General features: G+C 42.9%; 4 protein-coding genes across 4 annotated transcripts; 2 read left to right on the forward strand and 2 right to left on the reverse strand.

Moving 5' to 3' along the window:
* Positions 1-367: 367 nt before the first annotated feature.
* snrpd1 (small nuclear ribonucleoprotein D1 polypeptide) lies at positions 368-3,595 on the forward strand. The gene is made up of 4 exons (XM_047050651.1): positions 368-500; positions 930-1,006; positions 1,235-1,426; positions 3,371-3,595. The coding sequence occupies exons 1-4, from the start codon at positions 487-489 to the stop codon at positions 3,445-3,447; spliced, it is 360 nt and encodes a 119-aa protein (XP_046906607.1). The 5' UTR covers positions 368-486; the 3' UTR covers positions 3,448-3,595.
* A 606-nt stretch (positions 3,596-4,201) lies between these two features.
* Positions 4,202-5,761, forward strand: ggcta (gamma-glutamylcyclotransferase a). Its single transcript, XM_047050661.1, has 4 exons — positions 4,202-4,447; positions 4,690-4,835; positions 4,936-5,068; positions 5,282-5,761. The coding sequence occupies exons 1-4, from the start codon at positions 4,337-4,339 to the stop codon at positions 5,405-5,407; spliced, it is 516 nt and encodes a 171-aa protein (XP_046906617.1). The 5' UTR covers positions 4,202-4,336; the 3' UTR covers positions 5,408-5,761.
* Positions 5,762-6,032: 271 nt separating this feature from the next.
* On the reverse strand, positions 6,033-10,809 carry adnp2b (ADNP homeobox 2b). Its single transcript, XM_047050619.1, has 4 exons — positions 10,550-10,809; positions 9,953-10,071; positions 9,729-9,821; positions 6,033-9,548 (listed from the first exon to the last, which is right to left on the reverse strand). The coding sequence occupies exons 2-4, from the start codon at positions 10,058-10,060 to the stop codon at positions 6,498-6,500; spliced, it is 3,252 nt and encodes a 1,083-aa protein (XP_046906575.1). The 5' UTR covers positions 10,061-10,071; positions 10,550-10,809; the 3' UTR covers positions 6,033-6,497.
* A 348-nt stretch (positions 10,810-11,157) lies between these two features.
* azin1b (antizyme inhibitor 1b) lies at positions 11,158-19,188 on the reverse strand. The gene is made up of 12 exons (XM_047050638.1): positions 19,001-19,188; positions 17,845-17,988; positions 17,243-17,439; positions 16,835-17,008; positions 16,548-16,720; positions 15,956-16,084; positions 14,844-14,925; positions 14,543-14,617; positions 14,253-14,418; positions 13,963-14,078; positions 13,262-13,479; positions 11,158-13,069 (listed from the first exon to the last, which is right to left on the reverse strand). Exons 3-12 carry the CDS (start codon positions 17,342-17,344, stop codon positions 12,994-12,996), a joined length of 1,311 nt encoding a protein of 436 aa, XP_046906594.1. The 5' UTR covers positions 17,345-17,439; positions 17,845-17,988; positions 19,001-19,188; the 3' UTR covers positions 11,158-12,993.
* Between the last annotated feature and the right edge of the window lie 1,431 nt (positions 19,189-20,619).

The raw sequence follows: 20,619 nt of genomic DNA on the forward strand, positions 1-20,619 counted from the left end.
CAATGGGGATTAACTGGTAAAGGGACGACATTTGCATGTGATTCAAAATAAGGTGTGCTGAGGAGGGTATCTTAATAAAAAAGAGCAAGTAATGATGTCTAAGAATGGCACACATTAAGTTAACAGTATACTCCATATGATGGGAGTGCATGTAGGCTATTAATTAATTGTAGCCTGAGCATGCTAATTAACATGAAGAATATGTTATAGAAGATTATGGTATAGCCGGAGATATCTGAATTTCTGTAAGGATAATTGTAAATGAGAATCTGGATTGTGCTGGATATAGATAAACCAGAAGATGGCAGTATTGCATCAACTCACGTAAAAACCCAGAGAACAGAAGTAGGTTGTAAAGTCGCAGTTAATGACGAAATAATTCTGCGACCTAAACGTAATTCATTCAACAGCGGCCTGTGTTCTCACTTGTACGCTGCAATTTTTCTGAATTTGGTGGAGGATTTGTCTCTACAGTCCATCACTAACATGAAACTAGTCCGGTAAGTGTTACCGTGAAATAACGTTCTATCGTGTGTTATGATGAACGTTGAGAAAAAATGCACGATGGTGCTAGATGGGTTTAGATTTTCGATATTGTCTGATTGTTTTGAGTACGAGGCGGGAAGCGGCAAGCAAGTTAGCCATAGAAGAAGAAACTAGCTCGTTTTTCATACTTAAGAATTTTTCTTCTTGTATTTCGATGTTCCATGCATTCAATAAATGTGTGTGTTCAGTACCACACATGTCTGATATGCAGCAATCTATCTCAGTAGCTGGCTTGCAGTTTGCACTTTGTTGCAAGATACCCGGAACAGCAGTAGCCAGCTAGCGACTATTATGAACATCGTGTAAGCAATAAGGAATTAGTTGGCTAGCTGTTGTTCAAGGGTCTGTAAGTCATGTTCAAATCAAATCTTTGCCTACCACAGGTTTTTGATGAAACTCAGTCACGAGACTGTAACCATCGAACTAAAAAATGGCACCCAAGTCCACGGCACTATTACAGGTAAGGAATCTTGCCTTGTTAGCTTAGCCTATGGTGACTTCTGGTCTCCTTTCCATTGTAGCTGCACCTATTGTGCAGAAAGATGGAAGCATCTTTGTAAATAGATATACCTAAAGTCTACGTGTGTATTTGAAAGGAACTTATCAATGGTCTGTTGGTCTCACTTAAATATAATGAAAAGGATATCATTTATGAAGCAGTCTATAAACGGTGTGTGTTTGTCCTCAGGTGTGGATGTGAGCATGAACACTCACCTGAAGGCGGTGAAGATGACCCTGAAGAACAGGGAGCCCACCCAGCTGGAGTCCCTCAGCATCCGTGGCAACAACATCCGCTACTTTATCCTGCCAGACAGCCTGCCTCTGGACACCCTGCTGGTGGACATAGAGCCCAAAGTCAAGTCCAAGAAGAGAGAAGCAGGTGAGCTAAACTGAGAGAAATGGCACATGGGAAGAGAAAGGGAGCTATGAAAGGTTGCAGTTGGTCAACAGAAGCTGCTTGATGTATGAGGTAGGGTTGGTTCAAAAGGCAGTTTTAGTTTCTGTCTTCCTCCTCAGTTTTGCAGCAGCGTACGTATACACGAAGGGTGTCAAAATGTGCTTCTCATTCGCCATTGCGGTTTCTATTGTATTGTGAAGGTTCTGTTGCACGGTTTATGAAATATTAAAGTCTTTGTGCAGAAAAATGTACCACCAGTGTGCTAGCTTGCTACCCACTGCTGCAACTGTTCACTTGCACCCTAGTCCTGTCAACACCAGGAGCACTGGAGCTCTTCTGGCATGTTCAGCTTTGTTCTAAGGTGTCTCAAAACATCAGACATGGCAAGGGCTGGAAACATGCATCAACTGTTTATCTGCAAAACAATAAGCTGTCCATGTAGTGTTTTTGTAGGTAGACAAACTCATTCAAAAGTAACCATCGACAGTACATCTCAAATGTATCATTATCGTGGAAGATATTTTTGTGAAAATGATCAAGACTCAAATTAGTCTGATTCAATCTGTCTTTGGACGTGCTCAGTCTTTATCATTAATGTATTTTACAGCATTTGGACGATCTACCTCTTTAATCGGTGATGGAAGTCTCATTTTTAAATGAGATTCCTGACCATGACATGAGTGAGGAATTCAGTCTGATCTAATTGGCGTTTTCTTTACATCTTATCTGGCCAAGTGAGGACATTTACTGAGCAATGTCAATTTAAGTCTGAACAACCTAGCCACTGTAACCCGCTATTTCATCAGTCCGAAGTACAAAATCCAGCTGTAAGATCATAATCACCTTACAAGGTAAACAAGGAAAATCTTCATTAGTAGTCAGGGGTATTGATCTGTGTTTTCAGGTAAGAGCTGAACCTGGAGATATTTACATGGGATATTTCCCATGAAAGGTAATTCTTCCATGGATCCGTGCATTCCAGTATGATCACACAGCTGCTCGAGCAATTTACAAAGTTTCAGTTCTGCTACCCACAGAGAGAAATTATAGATGTTCAATTAGGGCTGGGCGACATATATTTTTTTTAAATCAAAGGAATGGCTTCCCTCAATAAAGATATCGTAACATTAATTCATTTTCAATAATGTTGATAAGAAAATAATTATGAACGGTCCATTTAATTTCTGTGATGCATCAGGAAGTTGCACAGAAATGGTAGCCTACATACGCTCACTAAAATATACTGACTGAGCACCCCAAGTGGAGTAGCTAATGTTAACAGCGGAAAATGAGTCTTATTGCTGGAAACAGTGGCAGCGGTAAGCCATGGCGAGGGAGCAACTTCCAATGAAGAAATTATGAATAAAAAGGGTTTGTCTTCTTCAGTTATTTGGAAGTGGTTTGGCAAAGAGCAGAGCAATGTTCGGTGCAAATTGTGTAGTAAACAAACAGGTGGCTACCAGGTCTGGTAATACGATAAACCTTTTATACCACCTGAAGCAAAATCACCAGTTGGAACATGCAGAAAGTGTGAGTTTAAGCCAAGGTATTGATAAAAAGCAAGTTTTTAAAAAGCTGAAGTTACTTGACCCCAGGTACGTGCTCCCTGGCCTTAAACATTTCTCTCACACTTAGCTGTCAAAACTTAATGCCGAAGGTATGGAAAAAGTTGAGGAAGAGACTTATTTTGCTACTACTACGGATCTATCGTCTTAATTATCGTTATCAAATGGAAATATAAATATCTATCGGGATAATTTTTTACCCACATCGCGCAGCCCTATGTTCAATGTTGGACATGATATGGTAACGCTTGACTGTAGACAGACCCAGGAACATTGTAAGAACAGTGCTTTTGTTAGGTTTTCAGTATGCAACTTGGCTGAAGCAATCACTGACCACTCTCTTTTTGTCTTTCCTCTGTAGTGGCTGGACGTGGGCGAGGCCGGGGCCGTGGCCGTGGCAGGGGAAGAGGCAGAGGCCGGGGTGGTCCCAGGAGATAATCTGTAGATGCAGCCTCAATCATCTCCCACTGATTGTACAGGACCTTTTTTTCTTGTTTTGTCAAAGGAAATCTTTGAATTCATACCCTTGTCGTTTTGATTTTTGTACATTAAAATGTTCCTTTGGATAAAAAAAAAAGTGAGCCTCTTCATTGCAATCTTATCATAAAATTGTGAGAATGGGCTTAAGCAAGCAGCGTGAACCTGAGACATTGTTCCAGAAGACTCCTGACCATAAACCTGTTCCATAAAGTGAGTTTACCAAGTAAGTAAACTGAGCCTTTTTTTTTCTCCATTAATTAATAGGGGTGTAACAGTATATTGCGATACAAAAAATTTACCTATGTATCATCGAGTTATGGCAATAAGCTTATAATTATAATATGACGTTCGTTTGATCCCATTGATTGAGTTACCAGCATGTGACCCACTCTACACCGTGCGTCATGTGTGCGTTCATTGCAGTCACAGAAATCGCTTGAACCGAGTTAATCAAATCGTATGTACAACAAAGAAAATTATTGTAAATGTTTTAGAAATGAATCTGTTAATTGAATTTCGGTTTCATTTAACATTTTGTTTAAAATATTGTGATGCCGATTGTATCGTGATACGCATTGTATTGTGAGATGTGTATCGTTACACCCCTATTAAGCAACGGTCTATAAAAAGGATATCAATCCACATTGCTTTAAAGGATGAAGGCGGTCACACTCCTGAACAGTAGGTGGCGATGATTCACCTCATAAACGTTGGTTGCAATCTGCCATAACATAAACCAGAGAAGACTTAACGGGAAAGGAATAGTGAAAACGGGTTGATAAGTGAATTACTTTATTTAGTTAGCAAAACCCTTGATCTTTTAATGGTAGTTTTTTTTCCATAAAACATGTCTGACAATGGTCACTTCATGTATTTTGCTTTTGGGAGCAATTTATTGAAAGAAAGACTACAGTTGGCAAACCCTTCTGCGATATTTCAGTACACGGGTCGGTTAAAGGTTGGTAGCTTAATGTACTATGTCAACAAATTCATGAACATACTGAACTCTAATTATTTTTTTACCAGCTGTTAAAAATACTGTAGAACCGTCAGTTGTGTAACTTTTCATTAAGAATGTCTGCGCCATAGCTGCTATTGTATTTTGGGCATGGTCAATAGGAAAAACAATTGACTATATAAGTCAAATAAAGATTCAGAGTTTGCCTAGTAGATTGAACAGTGCGTTTCCTTTCTCTGTAGGACCATGTGTTGAACTTTGGGCTGTGGGGGGAGCATGTGGACAACCGGTGGCATGGTGGAGTGGCTACCATCGAGGCCAGCCCTGGTCTTGAGGTATGGGGAGTGGTTTGGAAAATGGACAACCAACACCTTAGTAGCCTGGACAAGTGAGTTACATGTAGTACAACCTTTCAGACTCACATTGTCGATTAAGGATTTTGGCCAGAATAAAGATAATGACGCCTCGCTGTGTGTGTGCGCCCATAGGCAGGAGGGAGTGGACATGGGAATGTACTATCCCCTTCAGGTGACTGTGGAGACAGAGGGTGGCCCGGTGTTCTGTCGGACCTATCAGATGAACCACTTCCATGCCTGCCCTCCTTCCCCACAGTACAAACAGGTAGCACACAGACACATATATCACTCCTTTCATATGGGAGCAGTCAAGTCTCCAACGTGACAGTGTACACCGACTCCTGGACCTATTATGATCAGTTGAAGGAAAACGTGCTATCTCTCTGAGACACTTAGTACAAAGCCATTGCTTTGAAACTTTGATTAGCTATCTTCATTTACACCTATTGACAGATTAGCGCTGCGCTTTGTTGTATAGGTGGTGTGTTTAGGTGCCCAGCAGAACAATCTTCCTTCCGAGTATCAGAAGCGTCTGCAGGCTGTGCAGACCAACAACTACAGCGGCCCCTCCATCCTGGACCAGATCGCTCCAGTCATGACGTAGAGGATGTTCAGAAGCAGCTGGAACACAGGATTAGCTAGGCTATATGGACTGAAAGCTTTGACTATTGGTACTGATTGGATTGGTCAAATTTGATGGGCAACACAGCACTGTTTTGTGACCATCTAAAGGCGTGTTGGTAAAAAGAGTTAATTTATACCTTACTTTTTTTTCTAACTTAAAATGAAATGATTAAATATTTATCTGAAATGTTCTAAATAAAGACTATGTAAAAAAAAAAAAAAAAAACTAATACCGGTACTATCATTATTACATTTTTTAAATAGTTAATATTGGTGGCAAAACATGAGCAAACAATAAACAATGCTGGGAATTACAGATTACCATTGTTCATATTTTCTTTCCCCACCTACAAAACACCTGGACAATTATGGAGGAATATTTGTGCCAAAATTAAAGAACTAAAAGCTCCATTTGTTGTCAACCAACTGTATACTTGAATCACATTTCAACCTGTTCAACAAAGATACACTATGGCCAAGTGCAAATGGAATGGATAAATCAAACACCTGACGCTGAGAAACACTACCTTCCTAAGAAAAGTGTTTTCACGACAGTTGCTCGAGAAGTTCATCTTGTAAGCATTAATGAAGACAGTAAATCACTATTGAAGAGACTAGGTTTTTATTGTCAGCTGGGTGTTGAAACAGCAATATAAGGAATAAAGAGCCAATGGATACCATTTCTTGGAAATCTCAAAACAAAGTTAGTTTTTTTGTGCAAATAGTTAACATATCAACAAAAAGACCCCTTATGCTTTATAGCATGTACAAACATGGTATTTTAAATGTCAGTAGGATGACTGACAATGGAAACTGGCCAAGTTAGATATCCTTTGAGCAGAAGTCCCAAATCGACTATTAAAAAAAACACATTCCCAAACCCTATGGAGTTCATGAACTTTGTTAACAACATAGTGCACCATGGCCACAGATCTAGGAAGAAATCACTACTGAGGAACATGAAGTATACAGTACCAGTCAAGTGTGGACACGTGGTATCCCATTCAATTGAATGGGAAGGTGTGTCCAAACTTTTGACTGGTACTGTACATGCAACCACATCCTTTTCCTCATGTATCTGATTCAGCCATTTCATTTATAGCCTCTGAAAGTTGTGTTCTCTCTGATTCCACAGGTTCTTCTTCATTTGCGATCTCCTCAGATTCAGACTGTTTACTTGAATCGGCGGTTTCCTCTTTCTCTTGTGATTTCTCCGGTTCTTCAGTCTCATCCAGGTCTGCTGAGACCACTTCTGGGATGAGAAGATTATGCCTGACTTTGTTCAACTCTGCCATGTTGAAGCCAAGGAAGACAGCAGCAGTGTGTTTGTGTATGGTCCTTAAGCACTTAGTCCGCTTGTTGCCGAAGAGCAGGGATATCTCAGACTTGGTGAGCAGCAGTCTTTTACACAGCTCATCAGACTCCTTCTTGGTCAAGTATGGACTTTTGTGGAAGTATCTGGTAAGGAAGTCTTTCCGTTCTTCAGGGGCCTGATGCTCCAGCCCGCTGGGATCAAGTGCCAGCTGAACTGTGGGGTCGATCTCTATCTCAGGCTGTACTGTGGCTTGTGCCATTTCCCTTTCTAGCTCCTGTCTTTTACGTATCGCAGCCCTCTCTTGTCTCTCTCGCTTGTTGGCCTCCATGGCTTCCTTCCATGCCATCTCCAGCCTTAGCTTGCTTAGCTTCTCTGATTCAGATTGTTCAGGCTCACAGCTGGAAATAGGGATTGGACTTGGGAGAAGTGTTTGCAGGAGAGGTGTTTGCAGGAGAGGTGTTTGCAGGAGAGGTGTTTGCAGGAGAGGCGTTTGCAGGAGCGGCGCTTGTTGGAGCGACGCTTGTTGGAGCGACGCTTGTTGGAGCGGCGCTTGTTGGAGCGGCGCTTGGTGGAGCGGCGCTTGTTGGAGCGGCGCATGTTGGAACGACGCTTGTTGGAGCGGCGCTTGTTGGAGCGGCGCTTGTTGGAGCGGCGCTTGTTGGAGCGGCGCTTGTTGGAGCGGCGCTTGTTGGAGCGGCGCTTGTAGGAGCTTTGCTTGAAGGAGCGGTGCTTGTACGACTGGTCCTTGTTGGAACTGGGCAAAGTAAAACACAGACGCCTGATTGTTTTGGAGCTTTGGGGAAGGTTGCACCACTTTCAGCTTGTTAGAAGTAGGCAGCAGTACTGGTTGTCCACTGGCGGGGGGCATACTTTCTTCAGTGTTTTTCGGTTCCTTGGGTGCACACTGGCAACGCCGCAAGTGAAAAACGATTGCCCTCTGTGTGACTCTTCCTGTGTACACCCCATTGCAGTAAATGCACTTAAATGCTGCCGTCTTCAAAATGGCATGGACGGTAGTATCTACAAAGTGCTTGTGTCGCAAGTGTTCCTGGTATTTGTCTGGAGTTTGGCAGTTTTCATCACAAAACAAACAGCGTGTGCGAACCGTTTTCATCGGCGTGGAACACACTGGATGACTACTGACAGGCAGCATCTTTAGGAAGATGAGGTCGAGAGATTTGGTCACCAGGGCGAGGTTGAGTTCTGTGTCTCCCAGTATCTCCTTGGGTGCAGTCGTGTTTATATCAAAGTAAGGAAAGAGAAGTTTCCCTGAGCTGTTTGTGTAGAGTCTGTACTCGCGCCTTATGTATTCACAATAGGCTTTTTGCGAGGGATTGTGCTCTTTGGAGTGGTCAACGAAAGATTTGATCGAGTTAAACTTCTGAGAGCAGAACATGCAGTCCAGCCCATGCAGCAGGTGTTCAAGGAGCCCCTTTTCAGACACCAAGACCTTGCACATCAAACACTTGACCGTTTTGTCCGGCATTTTCCGGAGGAATGGTGCCTTTGCTGCCATGCTTTCATTTCTGGATGTGGCCTTGTGGACAACCTCTGTATGAACTTCATAGACATCGGATGGAAAGAGTTCATTGCAAATGGGACACGCGACCCAGCGCTTGGCTTGAGGTAAGGAATTACTCGTTGGCTTTATTGGTTGGAGTGGACTGCCTGTATTCTGAGGGGTTTCCATACAACCAGACTGCGCCATCTTTAATGGAGCTAAGGTGTATGTTGGCATGCCATTTATTTTTTTGCCGGTGGGAATCAGATGACTTAAAAGGGACTGAGAAGTCAGCATTGTGCCTTGTGGGGTGGTTTGGTTGAGCGGGAGTTTCTGTGTCACCATAAGCGGCTGCTGGAGGACTTGTGTCCATGGCTGCTGTGGATGCCGCCCAGGCACACCCATGGGGGGTTGGGCCTGCCTAGAAGCAGCGCTGGATGATATGGCAAGCCTGGCAGTAGGTGGGCCTATGCCACCTAAGGGCATTGTGGCTGGTCCCGTCCTTGTGGGTAAAGCACTTTGGAAGGTTATGGGAGTCCCGCGCTTGATCAAGCCCTTAGCCTCGGCACTGGCCAGCTGAACTAGGGCTGATGCCTGGGGAGGAAGGTTGGTCCCAGGAACACACATGAAAGAGAGACTGTTAGGAGCTCCCGTCACAGGTGAGGACACAAGCTGGTTGTTCGAGGACGAAACCAGGAGACTGTTAATTAACTGGAGCGGTTCAGATTTAGCAAGGACTTGGCTTTTTGTTGGAGGGCGGTATGTGGCAGTGTTATAGTTTCTGTTGTCAATGATGAAGGGTTTCACATGTACATTTATCAACTGGTGGGCTGGTGAAACAAGGACATGGTGGAGCATTTGATCAAGGTTTTCAAGAGATGTCTGACAGTCCTTGCAGTAGTATCTTTTTGAGTGTGGTTGTTCTGGGTCCACTGTTTTACTACTGAATTGACGCAATATACTCCCAAGGTGTGTAAGTAGGATATGCTTCTTGATGGCGTATAAGACAGAGCTCCGAAAGGCACACTTCTGGCATCGGTACCTTTCTCCTTTCTTTTGTGTTATCAGCTGTACTGCGGCTGCACTGATTGCTGTACTTGGTGCTGGTGAGATAGAATGGAAAAGCCGGCCATGCTTTCGGACAACTTTAGGGTGTCCTACAAATGGGCATAAGGGACAGGGTGACAGGGCACATATTTTCCTCTCGTATTCATGTTCACGTTGTATGTGATATTTAAAGCTTCGCCAGTTCCGTGTATGATATGTGCACAGGTTGCAGCACATTACATCCGTGCGATACACCCACTGAAGAGGAGAAGGAGCACAAGCGAAAGTGAATTAGATAAAACTGTATACAAAGGCGGAAACGGTTTGTCAGTTATGTGTATGTGTGTTTGAAGAATAGTTTTGTGGGATGTCTTTCCTACTTTTTTTGTTTCAAGTCTCCAACAGCAGGTTTAGGCTCAACTCCTACTAGATGTTTACCTTTTTCCTCCCTCTGCCATTGAAGCCCTCCGTTAAATCAGTCCATTCCGTCTCAAGAAAAACATCATCACCTGGATCAGAATTCTGCAGCTCCTGTATCAGATATTACACCAAAGCAGAACGCTCACAATACTTTGTCAATAGAATATTGTAAAACAAAAAAAACAAAAACAAAAAAAATAGATATTGTCCCCACTCGAACTGTCAACAAAATATAAGCCCACCTCCAGAAGATGTTGACAGTCCTCCAGTCCAATGTCACTCAGAACGTGCTTCACCTTTCTCCTGGTTTTTCGGATTACATCCAAACTTCCAACAGGAATCTGGTACATTGTAAAGCAATCTAAAGAAAAGGACATCAAAAGAGTTTATTTTGATGAAGCACATAATTTCCTAAAGGTATGATGAACCAGGGAACACATTGGTCATTCATACAATATCATTATTTTAATTATAATTTTAATCAATATTATTTATTTTGTTAAGCATCTGTCTGGGCCCATACTAGTTAGTTCTATAGGCTCACTACCCTGCATCCTGTGGTGAAAAATGCATTTTCAATCTTAAAACACGCGCCACTTCACTTCGACTAATAGAAAGCTAGATAGCCTACTTGGAGCAGAAAAATCGAGTCTGGTTAATTAAGCTGTACCGTAGCCAACTTTGCCTCTCCTATGAAAGACGCCTCTTTTAAAACAATGGCTTGATATATAGCTTTCATTAACGGTGTAATACTCGTTTCTCAACCTTTGTGATATGCTATAGTGGTGGTGGTTCTGTATTACTACCATGGGCCATGACTGACAAACTTGCATCCTTACCTTCGATGGTCAAATAGAAGATGCTTGACAGGATAGCTTGCGGCTTCTAACCAGCTTCCACTCGCCAAATGACAATAACCTATCACGCGACTGATTTCGAGCCACGTGGACAATGCTTTGTACTCACAAATCCAGTAACGTTACTGAGGATGCACCCGCTACAATACAACAGCTAACAGTAATAATCATGCATACTACTACAATATGCTGCTGCAGTTTCGATCTTTCTTCCCTCTCCTGCAACAAAAAAATGGCTGTCTGGGAAGTGACGCCGGTACTAATTTGCATAGACCAGTACCATTGGCTCTGTTGAGAGGTTGTCTTCTTCGCTGATTTTTTACGGCAGGAGTCGGCATCCACGTATTTGCCGTACTGCCACCAATCGTTTCTCGACCTGCTAAATCTAATGTAATTTCAGAAGCATCAGGAGAGGAATTGCAAATTCTGTGTCAGCAACAGATTTGGCATCAGCCTGGTGAATGTAAACAGTAACGCGGGAATAACAATACATTTTGCACTCACAGCCATGTTGCCTATTCAATGGTGATGGTATAGTTGCATAATATTTACATCAAATATATGAAAATTAAATACACAGGGCAGAAATGTTTCAATCAAAGAGATGTATTAAATTATTCACTTTCATTACTTTAACAAGTACAATTTACAGTCAAAAACAGGCAATGGTCCATTAGTGCCTTAGACAGAAAGTAATTTACAATACATACTTTTTCAACAGGGGGCAGGATTATTTTCTAACTGGAGTACAGTCAGGTCACCGTAATCTTAGTTTGACATTTAGATGTACAAGACTCCATGTTATTGCCCACACACAACTCACAATTTAGACAGACATGGGGAGGAATTGCTAAAGTATAAAACAGACAATCCGGGTGTTTCAGTGAGACGAAACATTTGCCGTTTAAGTCTTAGCAAATGAACACAGCTCCCTGTTTTTAGAGGCAGACGCTAACACTGCAGGAAGCTGCTTATACTGTGTAAGCTAATGTACCAGCAGACCAAGCCACTTGAAGAACTCGGAAGAACAGGATTGGAGAAGGTCCAATTCCATTATATATGCCTCTTCTGCTATTAGACTTTAGAAGAACAAAGAAAACCCTGACAAATTCTTGATAGAATCAAGAGTCACATGTTAATGCAACAGGGTGACAGGTATGTAAAAGGCTGTCGTTTTGGACCATACACTGTAGGCACTCAAAACATTGAGAGTCCTTAAGATGAGTTTAGGTTTGCATGTTCCAGTGTAACTGACTCAAAATGGTAAACACACTCCTCAGGATATATACTCCCCACCTGCCCCATCAAAGAGCTAGCTTTTCAGTGGCGTAGCTGGTTAAAGCGGTGTTTATAGAGGTGGTTGTTGCGTAGAGTCAGAGGACCCAAGTTCACACCCCATTATGGGCAGGTAGGGAGGAAGCTCTACTGACGAGCGATGCACCAGTTACACCAGCATGGCTTCATGAGTAGGACCTTCCTCCTTGCACTGATCACTGGCACCATGCCTGCCATCCCTAGGTCAACTTGGGAGTTCAGACAAGAGACTATGGGCTTACTGAAAAAACCCTTAACAATTCCTTTGCATGCCTTTTCAAAAGTGAATGCAGGACGTCACAATGGCAATCACAGCACACATATCTAAGTAGCATTAAAACACATCAATATCTTATCAGGGAATACTGCTAATTGAGTTACAGCCTGTACCAAGGATACACTTCTGGGGCTGGAGCAGAAACATGCTCCACAGTGTTCTACAAATCCAATAAATAAACCCAAACTAGTGAATCGCAAGAAAGAATGGGTTCATGTCTTCATGTGACAATCAACATAAATTTCACTTAAGGTTACTCTGCCAGAAGGGTGGGTCAAAGGACCTAACCATATACTGATTTTTAAATAGCAAATTTCTTGAAAATCATCTTACATTGACAAATGTAGCATGTTGAACAGATAATTGATTTACAAGACTGTCAACAGTTAATCAATACATAATAGAATTAAAATATTTTTTTACATTTATGTAAACTGTATTTGATTAGGAAACCCAAAGAGGTGTGGGTACCATCTCCGGTCATCCGTTTTGTTGCATAATGTACTCGTTTAAATAGGGCTGGTCTTATAGCTGAAAGGTATTTTCAGTAGGAGGGAGGCGCTTTGGGAAGGGGGAGAGCAGGGAAAATAGATAATTTTTTACCAAGACACATTTAATTGAGGTATTAAAACACCAATTGCTTCCTGTCTCCAGGAAATCTTAAGTCTTTTAAATTTTCCTGATAAGTTGAACACTGCATTTCCCCCAAGGCAGTTGGAATGTTGACCACATTTTGCCCCTGGCCCCCTGTGGTAAGGGGCTCTCTTGTGTGAGGAAGAGTGGGAGCAAAGGCGGGTCTCGACCCGAGGAGAGCGAGTGAGACAGGAAGAAGGGGTTACATGCCGTACTGGACAAGGGAGAAATTCTTCATAGCACTGTCCAGAGACAATCCTGCCTCCTGCATCTCGTACCTGGAGGGAAAACAAAAAGCAACATTGCTGCATATCTGAATCAATGAAGTCCACAGCACAAGCAACACTAATATAGATTACCTAACAACTGGAGATCATAGGCAATTATGAATATTTGCTGCCACAAATGAACAAACAGTAGGGCGAGGGCTGCACTAGTCTCCCACAACTTGACACCACACCCTCCCTTACCAGTCCCCCATGGAGATGGTGTAGTAAATAGGCGGTCTGATTTCACTGTTGAAGGTGTTGAAGTCCTCCAGGCCACTGGCACCCATGTTGTTGAAGACCAGCCACTCCCCCACAGCCAGCTCCGGCAGCAAACAGCGCTCCACCACCTGCTCCAGCGGGTCACATGACGGACCCCAAAGGCTGCTTGGAAATACCGTCTCCCCTGCAGTCAGCGGCTTCTGTGTAAGAGTAGTGTCAATGGAGGTTATCAGGAGCTGTTTCTGTAGACTATACAGTTCACACCATGAAGAGTCAGGTGGATGAGCGGTTAGGGAATTGGGCTAGTAATCTGAAGGTCGCCGGTTTGATTCCCGGCTGCGCAAAAAATGACGTTGTGTCCTTGGGCGAGGCACTTCACCCTACTTGCCTTGGGGGGAATGTCCCTGTACTTACTGTAGGTCGCTCTGGATAAGAGCGTCTGCTAAATGACTAAATGTAAGCGTCCGTACGTCAAGTACAGGGCCATGCCAGTGACAACAGCAGTAAAACAGTACTGCCTTCAACTTTTTACACAGATTCCTGGCATTTTAGTATGACATTACAAGCCCAGAGCTCAGGAGATGTAGGAAAAGCCCAAGCAGGTTGGGAACTGGTTCTGCAAGGAGTAAATTACAGTTGCAGTAGTGGTTACAGTAGTGGTTGCATTCTGGCGGCATACTGACCTTGTGCACAGATGGTACAGGGACAATGTTTCCCAGTAGCTTGTGGCCAAATGACCCGTACACGCCTTCGTTCATGTAGTACAGGAACTCTGGCTTGCTGTTGGGACTCAGTCCAACTAGAGATAACAAAAAGGTAAAAGGTTGCATTGAAAAAAGGAGACATCATACTGAACTCATCATTGGGAGTCAACTGGTTAACCTGTATGTTCAGTGCAAACTGCCTCAAACGAATAAATCAACAGACTGGGAGGAGAGAGAGAGGGAGAGAGTTGGGTAATCTTGACCCTTACCTATGGGAAGGCTGTTCCAGTCCTGGGCCTTGACCTTCTTGCCAATCACACTGACAGCAAGGGTGAAGGCAGATGATACATAAAAGCTGCCAATTTCTGCTAGGACTTCCACCCCAGACAGAGGAGGGAAGTAGGCGTCCAACAGAGGCCTGATGGCACTGTTAACCTACACCAGACAAGTTTCATCACTCACTGTGGGCAACCACTGAGAAGCAGTTGAATTGATAAAACACAGCTATGGATAATCAAATAATTGGATGTAAACAATGATAGAAGTGTAATTACGTTACCTGTCTCAGCTGGGCCTCTGAGCCAGTGAATCCACCTCCAATATCCAGGATTTTCATGTTGAAACCCAAGTCAATCTTAACAGAAAACCACACATTGCATTAAAACCTCCAAGTGCAGAGGATGCAGCTTTGAACACAATAAAGCCCATTTATACAGCTGGAATCTTAGTTTCAGTCAGTTTCAGACTGCAATAACCTCTGGTTACACTCTTATAAACACATCAGGAAGTGTCAGAAAGTTTCCCTCAATTCTTTTTTTGTTCTTCATCAAGCCTTGATGGGAATTTAAGAAACTTCTTACCCCCATGTCGAACACACAGCGGGCATCTGACAGCGCATGAGCGTAGGCCTGGAGGTCTTTGCAGGAGGAGGGGATGTGGAACCTAAGGAGATAAACACGTCAAGCCTTCGAGAAAATCACGTCAATAGAGACTCTAGGTACAACCAGGCTCGTCTGGGACAACAGAAATCGGACATCGAATGAAGTTGTCCGATCTGACCCCCAAAAATGTACAGTGATACAATTCGTCATTTCTTTCTTCCAAATCGACTGAAATGCAGTTGAATTTCCGATGTCAATGTTTGTGTAAGATGCCTGATCCTCTGGCCACCTGTGTTCACACCGTGGTGTTGTCTTATTTCATATGCTAGCTACTCTGATGCACTTCCCACTGTACTGACTTATAGTTATCCAGCAGTGTACAGCACTATTTCACCCATGCCCCTCTACTTAAAACAGTTGTTCTTATGTTCAAGTCCCCTAAAAAGTCTAACCTTGACTATACTCACTTCCATCTGTGCAAAGCTTGTCACTAGAGAAGTGTTCTCAGATTTCTCTACTTAAGCACTTCTCCAAAGCCCAAGACTAAAATGTTTCCCAGGTAAGCTAGATTTGGTACGTCACAAATTCAAAAGGCAATTGCTGTCTACGATGCAAATGCCAGCAACAAACCTGATAGCTCCAGCGCAGAGCTGACTTGTATTTGTATTGGCACAGTATTGAAAAGTCTGAAAGCAGACTATGTAGTGTGCAGGTCTTGGATGTAAACCGGACCCTGGAACTTCCTTCCACAGTCTACCCCAAATCCCACTACGCTGCAGACATCAGGCTCACATGCCTACAGACCTGAGGAATTGCAGATCGGCAACGCTCACTTCTGTTAAGATGTTGTATGTATCACAACCACTAAACGGTGTCAGCCTCTGCCAGTTACGAGCTAATCAACAGCACATACTAATACAATATAATCACTACACACCCTGCCATTCTTATACATCCGCTAGTTGCCAATTTTGGTGCACGACAGATTTCTCATCTGAATCAAGGTCTGACTGAGGAACCCCATTTTAAGAATGATTTGGTACCGTTACACAGGTTGACCACAGTATACTCTGTGCCTCCAGGTTACTCACGTTACTCCTACGACCTCCACCCCCAGGTCCTTGGCTACATCCAGCAGATGCTTACAGCTCTTCAGGGAGCAGCCGAACGCCATGCTGTGCTCGGCGGCGTGGGGAGCAGTGGTCACCTGCAGCAGCAGTCTGGGAGACACGGAAAACAGCCATCAAACACGGCCCTCCGAATAATAATGATGTCTTATCTACATTAAAACCTCCAAGTGCAGAGAATGCAGCTTTGAACACAATAAAGCCCATTTATACAGCTGGAATCTTAGTTTCAGACTGCAATAACCTCTGATTACACTCTTATAAACACATCAGGAAGTGTCAGAAAGTTTCCCACGTAAAAAAATGTTCTTCTTCATCAAGCCTTGATGGGAATTTAAGAAACGTCTTACCCCCATGTCGAACACACAGCGGGCATCTGTCTACTCGCTAACCGTTCCCACACTTGTCTCAGAAGTCTGAGAATATTGATGAAGGAATCCACAAAGCTTTGTGAGGTGGCTACAGTGACATAGGAGTTAGATCTCTGCGATTTCTTAAGCTCAATTAGGGCATTTAAAAGGAGACTTCCATCAAAAGTGTTGTGATAGACACCTACTTGGCACTGGGGTGAGATCGTGCTATCTTGCAGAGTTCAGTCTCACTGTCGCACATCAGGTGGTTAATACCATTCTTGGCAGCGTGCTTGATGTGTGTCAGCTGTTTGCAAACTCCAGACATGATGATGTTCTCAGGTGGAACGCCATGGTCAAGCACCAGTGACACTTCCGTCTTTGAGAACACGGACACAAGGACAAAAATAAATCCAAGTCAATCCCAAATCTCCTCCTCCTCCCCAATACAACGTTTTTAACTCACACAAACATGTGGATTCGGTGCTCTTACCTTGTTGGTGCAAACAAAGCCCAGGCCCAGCGAGGACAGGATCTCTATGACAGCGGGGCTGCTGTTGCACTTGACAGGGTAGTAGGGCCTCAGCTGAGGTACGCTGCTCTGCCAGAGAACGTGCTGCTTCATTAGCACCCCGAGGTCACCCACCACAAACGCACTCTTCTCCTCCTGCGGTGACAAGGCGCAGGGGTCTGAGTGACACAGATTCTCAAAGGGATGGAGCTTTACTACAGAAATGTTACTTTGATCCCAATGAATCCATGCCTACTTTCTAGCAGGGTAGGACACTCAAACAGGAAATCAATAAGAAACTATTGAGATACAGAGATAGATCTATAGATCAGTGATTAGGACGCACACATGACGATTCGTAGGAAATACCAACAGACGAGTACCGCTCACCAGTGCTTGCTCATAGATGTGTCCGTCAATAACATTGTCAAGGGTTACTCCTTCCTCCAGGAGTTCAATTATGTAGGTTGGTTCGTCTGGAAGTCCTTTCATCTCATCCGTATTCCGCAAATCCGACGATCATAAGAAGAGTCAATCCAAATGTAGGTCACGACTGAGCCTATGGGGTCCTGAAGGTATGCAACAAACTGGAAAGTAACAAAACACAGAAACGTGTCAGTAAAAAATCCATATTGGAAATAATACCATCTCCGTACAAGTATAAACACTTCACATCATCTTCAGGGTATCGTTTACACTCAACTCTTGTTTCAACTATACACACAACTATACTATCAACATTGTATCCTGACCTCGGTCACCATTAGACCTTTTTGTTACTATACTACTGAGGGTTGTATTTATAGTCTCTTAAATGGCCCTGAAACTGAGCAATAACCACATGTATACAATAACATACACCTCGACATCCGACCTCACTACAAACAGACCACTCCTGGAAATATTTTAGGGCATTGTCGATTCTGACAGGTTTCAAGGAGATTCCTGGGAGCTAGATCAAAAGCCACCTCCACAGTATTTATGACCCTCACATGGACAAGTCGAGTGATGGACTTGTCCCACTATCAGCTAGGATCCCAAGGAGGCTCAGCGTTGAAGTCGAAGTGCTCTCGGTAGAGAGCCGCCCCTAGGCCTTCAGGATAGCGTTTGTACACCTGTACAGAGACAGGGGAGCCCTGAGGGAGAAAGAAACGCATTAGATGGAGAGTTTAAATAACCATCTACACATTGAGAAGTGTGATAATGTAGGAAGTCTGTGATTACAATGACATTAATACAAAAGGAAGTGTGGATGTAGCAGCTGTTCAGGGTGTGTCGAGGCAGAATTAGGTGATGTGGCTGACAGGTCAAATCAATTTCATGGTATACAGTACTACTAAATGTTTTTAAAAAGTTCTAACTCACAGCTAAGTGGCTGGTGTTCAAGCAAGGTTAATAATAGCTTAAAAATACGTCATGCAGTGCTAATTTTTGAGAGATGACATTAACGTAGCAGGTAACTCCACTTTCAAAACAATGTAGTTAGACACACCAGCTATGTTTCATGCCTAGATATTAACAAAACTGAAACGAAAAATATCACCTTGTAACTACCATACCAAGCTGTGATGTTAAACAGGTATACAGATAGCTAGAGAAAACAACGACAGCTTCTTCCTGTCAAATTCCCTTCTATTAACTAGTAAGTTTAGAATGCTTTCTCCATCTGTGTCCATAGACAGCTTGGCAATAACAACCAAAACAATAACCATCCATTCCCCCGCCCCAAATAACGAGAAAACAACATTCTCAAATATAAAAACTTGTAGTTAAAGCCAGTTAGTTATTGGAGCAAAGAACAAGCTGCTTTACTCTTATCATTCATTGACAACAGTGGCGCTGTTGACATTTGCTAGCATAAGTACAAGTACAAGGCTAGCTAGCTAGGCAAACATTTCGTCTGAATTCTCATGACAAAACTTGATTATTGTATTAGAAGTAATGGACATGACGAGTTTACAATTAACAACACACTAAATACAGGCATTTCTGAACAGAAATGGTCGCTCTGTAACCAGCCTGTCACACGTTAGGCAAGCCAGTGAAAGAACCGAGCCCGCCATGTTGCGTTGCCGATATGAACACCAGCTAACCTACCTAGCTCTAGCTTGCACGAATTTAACATTCAATCGAAGGATTTGTACTTACGTGAGATAACGGCCAGAATGTTTTGGAAAATCGTCTTCTCTTTTTCGGCGGAATTTTTAAAGAGTAGTGGGCACAACAATATAAGAAAGAAATAGACGAGCTTTAGCCATTTGTTTAGATGACGGGAGGACTGGTTGTAGACTGCTGTTCTTTCTCTCTTGTGCTGGCGAAGTGGGAGGAGAGCTACTGGAAATGGGGATATGAACAAGATACGCAAATCAACGACCCGTGGGCGTGCTCTTTTTCTCTTGAACCAATGGTGTTGTTCGATCACAAAGGCTACCAAATATGTATTTCCGAATAAAATGGTTTGAGCTAGTCTACACCGGCGACATTTTTTGAGCCACGAATCGCCAATAAAGGGGAAACTAGCAGGCTGTTTCAAAATGTAGCTTAAGTAGCTACTAGTAGTTGAACGTGGAATGAAAATGGCTTGATATGCCATTATGCGTTTGTTTTCCACTAATGCTTAAGTTGGATTCACTTTTCAGTCAATTTGAAGAGTTTGCCAATGCTATCCTAATTAATTCAAGCTCATTACGACTGAAGAAAATAGCCAGGGACAGTTTAACCCAGGTAGGGTGTTTATTGAACAAAACCAAAGAGTGCAAAAAAAACTCCCGGTGCAGGGAAAGCTCCAATGCCTGGTCCCATCTCTCTAGGGCTATCTATTCCTGTTCAAAGAGGGGAACCACCAAGTAATCTGGATGTCGCTCCCGCCAGCTTGCTTCCTTGTACTGGCCGGCTCATGCCGCGGCTCACCCTGATTTGCTGACAAAGTGCAGCTGTGGTCATCGTTAGCCGGCCGGGAAGCGGGAACCTGAGGTACTTCCTCTGGATCAACTGAACCCAAGCTCCAGGGTAGCCACAATGCATAAATATTACAGAAATTACGAAACACCGGCACAACTTAGCTCCTCAAAACAAACCATGCTTACCAAAATTAATAAAAACATTAAGATGATTTATTCACTGACAAACATCAAGCAGGTGGTTCCCCAATTGCCTCTCTATCAAAAGACTGAAATAATATCTGGAGTGTATACGCTTTAGCTGTTGTTGGCTGTAATTATTTGTGTATGGCAGAAACTTTGTACTTGATAACATAATTGCCTCGATCAGCAGCATAGTGTCCCAGTTGTTTAAAAGTTTACTTTTGACCTTTTGAGTGTGTTGATAATTTAAGGAAAATGTAAACATTCCATGCATATGCCTGCATTCTAGTCAGTGATTTATGGGAGATACAAAAATAATATTATTATATAAATAGTAACAAGCAAAAGAACAGTACAGAACAGTAAATTGAACAGTAGCCATAAGTAGCCTATAGGTTACATTTTTTCAGGTGTCTTTTTAAAAGTTCCCCTGAATATACGCCTACATGAAAAGGGATGGATAATAAATAGTAGGCCTATGATTGCTTGTGTTCATCATTTCTTGAGCTAAGAATGAAAAGTAGCTTCGTTTTTTCAGGGCCAGCTTCAACAATAGTAAAATTCCTCTTTATAACCATTTGATAAAACATTAATGGTCAATGATCAAAACAGATATTGTGTATGGAAGCCAATAGGGGACTTTATTTACGTAATTTCAGAAATGCAAGATAATTTTAATATAGT

Source organism: Hypomesus transpacificus, unplaced genomic scaffold (assembly GCF_021917145.1).
Source record: "Hypomesus transpacificus isolate Combined female unplaced genomic scaffold, fHypTra1 scaffold_124, whole genome shotgun sequence".
Taxonomy (NCBI): Eukaryota; Metazoa; Chordata; class Actinopteri; order Osmeriformes; family Osmeridae; genus Hypomesus; species Hypomesus transpacificus.